Here is a 9,688-nt window from a genome sequence, read left to right as displayed (position 1 = left end):
TACAGTATATGTATAAATGCCACTAGGGTCAAGACTCAGGACAACATTTGTTTATGTCATGTGTTTATTTAATGATTCCTGTCAAGTTTTATGTATGGAGCTACACTGTACAATTTTAGCTTTACAATAAGCTATTACTGCAAATTATAATTTTATAATTATATAAAATTATAAAAATTATTTACCTTTTAAAGTGATTAATATTTCAATGTTATTTGTTATGAATTTGTCCTATAAAGAGATCTTAATATTTATATATATTAAAAAATGTATTCTGGCACTTCAAAAAAAAAAATATTATTGAATAAAAAAATATAATAACAATAATAAAAGTTTCTAAAAAAAAATCTGAACTATAGCCTGACCAGGCAGGAATAAAAAATACTGTGAAAAGAGAGATGGTTATGTGTATTTAGGACTACAATTAGCAGCAGACAGTGCATAGCATCTGCAGATACAGAAGTCTGAGCACACCAAAACACACCTCAATTTATCAAACGAACACAACAGACAGAAAGTCAAACACACCACTGGGGAAACGAGAAATAACTTGCAGCTTCCACACCAATGCCGGCATTTGCATTTAGGCAAGAAAGCCTTATTATACGTAATTAATTGGCCGTTATTGTTCTAAATTAGCCTGCTACAAGCCTGGCCATTAATCTTCCATGTGGTCTGATTGGTAATCCATGGCTGTTTGCTCTGAACGGACAGCTCTGAAATGTATTGCTAGTTTTCTTTCTCTCCTGACTCTCTTCTTAGCAAGACCATTAGTATGGGCTCAATTCGGCATTTAACATTTAGCTATTAAATCCACACGGTGCATTTTCAGAAAAACATTCGCCTCCTTTGTGATTAGATACCATATGAAGGGACGGAGCCTTACAGATAAAACCACTCAATTTCGAATAAACGTCCAAACATATCTGGAAGGCCTGCAAGGTATTTGAGGATTTGTGAAAAATGAAAGTTAGAACTCATGTAAACCACTAAGGGTTTAAAAGCTGCACATGAGGCCCCATATTATCCTGTTAGGTATTATCTTCAAGAATCAGTAAGTATACCATATGCTGTTAAATGTTTAAAAAATCCTCATATGCACACTAAAAGCACCTCATTGTCTGGCAGCTTGCTACAATGCGTATCGTACCAATAAAGTATTACGTCATGTGAAAAGCATTAGTTACCTTACTATAACCGGCAAATGGTGAGCCCTTGGTGTGTTGTAGAGATAAAGTTACTCTGGAAAGGGGGTAACTATAGAAATGTGGTTTTGAAATATAGTCTGTATGCCACCGGGTGGGCTAGACATCAGTTTCAATCTCATCTTATTTAATTCCGGTCAACTCTCTAAACTAGATGTGGGGCATGGAAAAACCTACAATTCATAATAAGAATATAGTGCAGGTTTTCATAACATGACAATGAGCTTTGAATCACCAGGCAAAAAACTGCACTTTACCAGCCAAAAATTCAAAATGAACAAATAAAAATTAAGTATAAGATAGATAAATAAATACATGCATGCATCCCAAATTCAAGGGAAGATTCATCCAGCATCAGACTGATGATCCAGCAGAACTTGCAGCAATCAGACTGCAAGCTCAGCAACAGACAGACACAGTGCTTAAATCACTGATCTTAGATCAGCAGGGAGCAGTCAGCCAGACTCTCACTGTAGGGCTGGTAGGGAGCCCCATTTAGATCAATAGATAGTGAGTAACCGCAAAACAAAGGGGAAATAGGGACCCTGAGAATGCTCTAATTGGATTAGCTAAATGCGATTCCATTCCTGCAAAAATCAATGTGGTCAGTAGACTGAATCCCTTCTTTTCTGTCCAAAAGACACTGTTAGTTTTTTTCCCTCCCTTCGATACTCTCACAGCTGTCTGCGTAAGTGTACAATAAAGGTACACAAAGAGAAACTCAGGAAAGACAAGCAGAATGACTCTCTTGTTTACAGTTAAAAAATCTAAACATAACATTAAAAGCAGCAAAAGCACCTGCGAAGCAAAACTGTGTAACATACTTTATTTTGAAGAAAAGTGTTGTATTTAGTTTTGATCCCCTGACAGATTTTTTTCACTCGCTGGGCTTATTCTTAAAATTAGAAAAAGTGGAACAATACAATAATAATACTAAGCTACTATACAATAATACTAAGATGAAAGAGATTGCCATCTTAGAAATTTCTGTAAGACGGCTAAATAAAAAAGGTTGGTCATTAAACACTCAGGAAATTCTTTAAACTTTGCTTTTGTGATGGTATGATAAGCTTGCAAAATTAATGTCAAGAATGTGAATGGTTTATCACTGTCAATGTCAATGTTACTGTCAATGTTATTCATGTTCTAAGGCCAGTTTGCATGCCGGCCTATGGGTTTATTCAATACAGACTGACTGCATGCATGCCTCTATCTTTACAAGCAATGTTCCAGTACTGGATCCCATTGTCTTCTAAATCCATAGTATTGCTGTTGTCAAGTACGATAAGCAGCTTCATGACACCACAAAATAGGCTTGATGTTGTTAGATAGGCAGGTCATTTCTTCCAACATCTCCATTAGGCCCAGAATCACACAACTGTCAAAGACGACAAGCATCTTTGTTTTTAAATCTGTTTTTTGTTGGTTAACAAGAAGTGTTAAGAATGTTAAGAAAGTGCAAGAAAATAAAGATTGAAAAGAAGGTACTGCTTGAGCTGCAGGGTATAAGAAGTCTTCCTATAAAACACCATAAAGTCTCTTTACTTTCTAGAGGCCAAAAATGGGGAAGGGATATTAATAGTGGCATACAGTATAGGTCAAGATAATCACACAATTCACCCTCAAGTTATGATACAATTACAAATTTTTAGTTTATATATGAGCAATATCACATGAGTAGCAGTGAGATATGGCCGTATATCAGCACGTGATTCAGCCGTAGGTACAGTAATCACAGCTGTGCTGATATACAGCCATATCACACGGCTACTCGTTTATACAACAGTTCGACCGCATGAGTGTGTAAAGACATAAAAAACAACAACGGAATGTCTTTAAAAACCCCTTTTGTGTGGAACTACTTCCTTCCGCCATAGATTCAAATCTCAGTTTGACAGTTTACAGCTGAGACCAAGCCTCGTTGCTAATTTGAAAATGTCAGTTTAGAACCATCAGGAACACACACAAGATTTCCCAATACTAAAAACTACTATTAAATACTATTATTATTTACATAAAATATTATTTATTGAATAATAATAATACATAATAAACAACAACAGCCATCATAAAAGTTGCAATTCAGTCAAAAATACAAAGGCTGCGGGGCGGGTTCATGAGCGCTGAACAGCCGCTAACGCCCTGGAGCTCACATCTCCGAAAGCGGTGAAGCAAATTTTCAAATAGTCATTGTGTTTATTAATAAATCACATATTTGAAGTCTAAACAAGTACATTTTCACCCAACTCTTAAAACTAAATTCTGTAACACCAAAACAGTGCTATTTATAACATTATAGTGGATTTGGGCATCCACCATGACACTTGCTGTGAGAAATACTGCAACCGGAGTGATACAAACGGTGAAATGGTTGGAGTTCTGTATTTACTAGAATATTGCACCACTGGAAAAGGCTCTCAGCCAATATGATGCTGAAATAATGTGCTCTAAATAAATACGTTCTTATAAATGCTTATATGCTAATTCATGACTTTGCTTCAGAATACTTTCTTCTTCCCTTGGAGAACACAAAAGCATAGTGTGATGCCCCAGAGGAGATAACAGAACTCTCAATAGAGTATTCTAGAAGGAAACTAAGGGCTCCAGAAGAGCAGCCACTTTTGCAGGACCATTACAACGTCTCCTTCACCCATTAAGATGTTCTTTACAGTGGAACAGAAGAGTGCTGACTAGGAAAGCATAGAGGGCACCAAGTCTTTCACAAGGTGATCACTTTCAGCAGAAAACTGTCCCTACAGTAACTGTGTGGAGCCAGTCTCATTTATGTGCAGTGCTGGGACAGGGGCACCTTGGGTAAGCTGTGGTGTCGGCAGGCCCATCTGCGGAAACATCTGTCTGCCTACAATGGGCTGGCTGGAAAGGAGATTTAATCTCTTTTGAAACACCCAGTAAAACACAAGCAAGCAACAATCAGACAACAGCACACTTGCTAAAATCTTTGAGTTAAGAGTATTATAATTATGTAATGAAAATGAACTGTAGTCACAGAATGAACTCAATATAAAATTATATATTTAAGAAATATTTCATGTTTATGTTATAATAATATATTTAAGAAATATTCTGATAGACAGCACTCTACAGTAAACTGGAAAAACAATTGAACAGGAGGAGAAAAAACAAGCTTTGCATGCTTGTCTAAATATACAGTGGGTACGGAAAGTATTCAGACCCCCTTAAATTAATAACGAAGGAGTGGCTTCACAACAACTCTGTGACTGTTCTTGAATGGCCCAGCCAGAGCCCTGACTTAAACCCAATTGAGCATCTCTGGAGAGACCTAAAAATGGCTGTCCACCAACGTTTACCATCCAACCTGACAGAACTGGAGAGGATCTGCAAGGAGGAATGGCAGACGATCCCCAAATCCAGGTGTGAAAAACTTGTTGCATCTTTCCCAAAAAGACTCATGGCTGTATTAGATCAAAAGGGTGCTTCTACTAAATACTGAGCAAAGGGTCTGAATACTTAGGCCCATGTGATATTTCAGTTTTTCTTTTTTAATAAATCTGCAAAAATGTCAACGATTCTGTGTTTTTCTGGGGTGCTGTGTGTACATTAATGAGGAAAAAAAATTAACTTAAATGATTTTAGCAAATGGCTGCAATATAACAAAGAGTGAAAAATTCAAGGGGGTCTGAATACTTTCCGTACCCACTGTACGTATGTTTGCCCAAGAGCATGTATTTATTTACCAGGGGGTTCCCAAAAGGCTGGTTGAATTTATGAGGACTTGTCCTAATGATTGCCAAGGCCATTTGAGATGAATATTAAATGTGTTCAAACATGGGGATCTGGAGACCTTGTATACTACACCCTAAAAACCACACATACCATTCAGCACTCACATATACTGTGCATCACTAAGATGCAAACACACGCTCTTTCTATTCTACACACAATGTCTCTCTCTCTCTCCCCCCACACTCACACACACACACAGTCAGCCCCTGCAGCTGAAAGGGAGAGCTACAGTGACAAACAGCTCTCCTACTCCAGAGTTGGCAGGAAATCTATCACGCCGGACAATAAAATTGCAATTGAGTTTCTTTAGCTTTTTTTCCCTCAGCAGATGCATGTATCTCTCTAGCTCTGCGCTGCTGCACCTTTTCAGTTCATACGCACAACCCCCTTTTCTGTTTTTAGATCAGAGCAGAGACGCTGTAAACAGAACAGGACCTTACCTGCATTAATCTTGTGCAATTATAGCGCAAAAAAGCAATTACAGGCTTGACCCATAGGAAGGGGAATGATCCATTTGTGTGCACTTGCTCAGCAGTGAGCTACTTAAGGAATGCAAGCACGCTTAAATATAACATGTCTGCATGAAAAAAGAATGAAAGCAAAGCATGCTGCAATACTTTATCGCTGCTCAATCCACCAACAGATTGTTTTATTTTACTGTGTATAATATAATTTGACAATTAACTATGGGGTGTGACTGAAAAAAATAAAATTTATTTATTTATTTTTTAAATAAGGTATGCCTTTACATATTACCATTAGTATCTATCATCGATAGAATTTTTATCTTAAATGCATTTTTGCATGCTTCTGAACTAAGTTCAGTAGCACAACTTACTTCCCCATCCCAACCCGAATTAATCACTTTCGCTGGTATTATTCTCATTTGTAAGTCATTATGGATGAAACGGCTGAAAATGAATAAACATAAATGTTAATGAACCCGTTTGTTTCATTTTTAGGAGTTTCTCATATGAAATGAATAAATTACAAATACATCAGTGTTGTAATATGCAAAATATTTTACCAAAATAATTATGAACCATTTAAGACTATTTACAATGCAACCCATTTGCACAATACACATTCTTTATGAAATATAATTGAGAATATAAACCACCCTAAATAATAATGTTTTTGTTTTGAGTGTGTGTGTGTGTGTGTGTGTGTGTGTGTGTGTGTGTGTGCGTGCTTCTTTGTCATCTTTACATATGAAGTGTGGAATTTGTATTTAAAAAACTCAATTATGAGATTAATATGCAAAGACAACTGACAGTAAAGCATTGATAGCAGATGTGCCAAACTTTTTTACTATGAAGGGCCAAAATTCAAACTTGATTTTTGGTCGCAGACTGAAAGTAAATGTCATAATATCCTAATATCATAAAATCAATAATAACTATATTCCATAAAGATTTTTTTAATCAAATTCACTTACGTTCTCTACATTCTCAATGCAAAAACAAATAAAAAAATGTTCAAACAAAGAGATGAATTAGAAATGAAGACTGATCATCTAATGCTTCAGTGGCATGTTTTTCCCCCCTTTGAGAAATGACATGGCCAGGCCAAAGCAAAGGTCGTCACAAACCTATTTTGACCCATGGGCCCTGGTTTGGGCATCTCTGTGTTACAGTTCATTTTTTGTACAATTTACTAGGGGTGTAAGAAAATATCAATACACGTGAGTATCGCGGTATTTTGTTTGGCGATACTGTATCGATTCTCAAAAACGGAATATCGATATTTAAAAAAAAAAAAATCATACAAGATAAATGGTAGTTGTTTCGTTTTTAATTTATATCCCGACCGCTAGATAGCAGTCAAACAGTGACAGGAAATACTAGCATAAGGGCACGCCACTAATGTTAGCGTTAATATAGTTCGCTGCTAGTAATGGAGGATGAAAGAATTGTTCCAGTTCCCGCCTCGGTGTACAAAGCTGAAATGTGGCGTTATTTGGGCTTTTGTGGTAACGTCCACCGCGAAACCGTGGCGCGGACGCCGCCTCAGTTCCACCGCTTGCCGAGTCCAGTCACGGGAAAAGCCTTCGTGTGGGGCGCGGCGGGCGGTAGGGTCGTGGTGGGGGCGTTTTGTGCAGTTGGGGCGGTGCTCGCGATGCGGTCTCGGCGATTCCACGTGGAACATAAATACAAAATTGAAAAACCTGTGAAATCCAAGTTGAAATCTTTATTTATTTTATTGCTTCAAAATTGTTTTGTTTTCTTTAGGAATCCTGCAAGCACTTTATTTTTCATTGATATTAAGCAGATGCAATTCTTTTGTTCAGATCAAAATGTTATGCCATTGTATGTTACAATTGTAAACTTAAACTGTGAACCTTTAAAGAAGGGTCTAAAAAGATATATGGTCTTTTTATAAAATACATTTTATACATACATTTAAGTAAAGGATCCTGCAAGCACTTTAATTGTTCCCCCTTTACTCGTACTGCACAAAAAGTGGTTCAATAACGTTGAATGTTACAGGGACTGATTATTGCAAATGCAGATTCCACTGTGTTCTGTTTTTTATTTATTTATTTATTGCTAAGGTTTGCATATGGTGGTGTGTTCTTAATGACAGATTTCCTAAAATCATATCCTATTCTTAAAATAAGAAATATCCCAATATATTGCCTTGCTTACAGTATCGCAATGTATCGCAACATATCGTATCACAACCCCTGTATCGTGATACGTATCGTATCGCCAGATTCTTGCCAATACGCAGCCCTACAATTTAATTGTAAATTACAATTTAATTTTTGTAAATAAAATGAAAAAAATTCCTTTAATCACTGTGGCTCTGTGGTGCTATCGGGACATTTTAAGATGTTTATTTGAGAATCCTGACCAGCCTGACATACAGTAGCAACACTGGCCTAGTCAGTGGCATAAGTCTATTGAAGCTGTTTGTCCAGCCAATGCGAGATGAGAAGTGTTTGGGAAACCCGTCATTATTTTTGCAATTCCCTTTGGGTAGTACCACAGAAATAACAAACTTGAAGTAAATCTGAGTCTGTAACAAGACTGCATATGCTGACGAATAAGCACACTGAGCACTACAGACCTCACTGCATAGCACAGCCCAGCTGCACCCCCAAGTGGCCAGTGACAAGAACTCAAGCAGAGCGAAGCAATGGTGCAATGCCAGCAGCTGGTGCCCAAAGCCACAGTCTGACACCAAATGACTTCACTACGCTTGGAATCATGTCCATATTACAATATCAATAGAGCATCTTAAAATAGATATTTCTGAAGCTAGAAAGCTCAGAAAACTGAGAGTTCTCAAATACAATAAAGAAGCAATTCAATCTGTAAATAAAAGTATGAACAGAGGGTTTGGCAGTGGAAGAATTCAGATTTGAATCTGAGAAGTCTAGTTGATTATAGAGCGTAATAACAGTCAGGTTTCTGCAGTGAGAAGCCAGTGGATTACAGATGATGCAGAGAGCCTGAGCACAGGAGGGGAAAAGGCAATGAGAGAAGGAACCAACTACAAGAGTACAGTCAGTGCTGAAGAAAGGAAGAGAGACATGGTTTTTTGATGGACTTTTGAAGGAGGCAAAGTCCAAAAATGTGTACACAACAACCATTTAAAAGTTTGAGGTACTACTATTATTATATGAGGTAATACTATTATTCCTATTCCTATTCTACTCATCAGTGAATCCTGAAAAAAACTATTACAGTTTCCACAAAAATATTAAGCAGTATAACTGTACTGATACAACACTGATACTGATAAGAAATGTTACTTGAACAACAAATAAGCCACCAAATATTAAAATGATTTCTTACGGATCATGTGACACTAAAGACAGGTGGTTGCTGAAAATTCAGCTTTGCCATCAAAAGAATAAATAACATTTTAAAATATATTAAAATAGAAAACAGTTATTTCAAATTGTAATAAAACTTCACAATATTATTACTACATTTACTGTACTTTTGATTAAGTGAATGCAGCCAGGGTGAGCATAAGAGACTTCCTACAAATGTTTTTTTTTTAAAGTAGTGTATGTTCATTTGTTACTATTAGCTGTTGTTCGGTTGTAATAAAAATAAAAAGAATAATACAAATAATAATGTAGGCATAAATCATTTCCTGTGTTCTATGAAAGAGCACCAAGTTTTGTGAATTCAAATAAACATTCATGACTGCAAGTAACATACGTGTAATACATCCATCCATGTGTTGTTTTGTGTGTGCGTTTGGGTCCTAACCTTGGAATGCGTAATGGAGAGTGTGTCCACCCACACGCGCCAGCCACCCCACTCATACTTAATGGAGTGATAAAGAAGGATGCGAAAGATGGCGTACACCATCTCTGTGATCTTCTGCTCCTCGCTGTTCTTGGGGTTTATAAAGCACAAAGACAGCATCCACTCCTGCCACACCGAGCACTGCAAAAGACTCCTACAGAAAAGAACAAGTTCATAAAAAACCTGTACTCACCATGTAATCACCATAATTAGATGTATTTAAAAACAGATTCAAGTAACAGTGTGTGTGTGCGTGTGTGTGTGTACAGGTATATATGGTTTATGAGGACATTAAACCTGAATACACACCAACTCATGGGGACCTAAATTGAGGTCCCCATGGGTACAAAAGCTTATAAATCATACAGAATGAGTTTTTTTGAGATTATAAAAATGCAGAAAGTTTTCTGTGAGGGGTAGGTTTAGGTGTAGAGTTGGTGTAGGGAGATA

The 9,688-nt window shown here is 37.0% G+C and overlaps 1 protein-coding gene across 6 annotated transcripts in view; it reads right to left on the bottom strand.

The window, feature by feature from the left end:
- The window catches only part of LOC107695599 (lipopolysaccharide-responsive and beige-like anchor protein), a 274,449-nt gene that overhangs the window by 193,209 nt on the left and 71,552 nt on the right, over window positions 1-9,688 (bottom strand). For all 6 annotated transcript variants that reach the window (XM_016495624.1, XM_016495602.1, XM_016495617.1 and 3 more), the window contains exon 21: window positions 9,200-9,392. In XM_016495624.1, coding sequence (XP_016351110.1) covers window positions 9,200-9,392 — 193 coding nt within the window. The remainder of the gene's footprint in view (window positions 1-9,199; window positions 9,393-9,688) is intronic.

The sequence above is a fragment of the Sinocyclocheilus anshuiensis genome, unplaced genomic scaffold (assembly GCF_001515605.1).
Source record: "Sinocyclocheilus anshuiensis isolate Anshui unplaced genomic scaffold, SAMN03320099.WGS_v1.1 scaffold517, whole genome shotgun sequence".
Classification (NCBI taxonomy): domain Eukaryota; kingdom Metazoa; phylum Chordata; class Actinopteri; order Cypriniformes; family Cyprinidae; genus Sinocyclocheilus; species Sinocyclocheilus anshuiensis.
The sequence above is the reverse complement of the archived record's forward strand: the minus strand, read 5'-3'. Positions and strand labels throughout refer to the sequence as shown.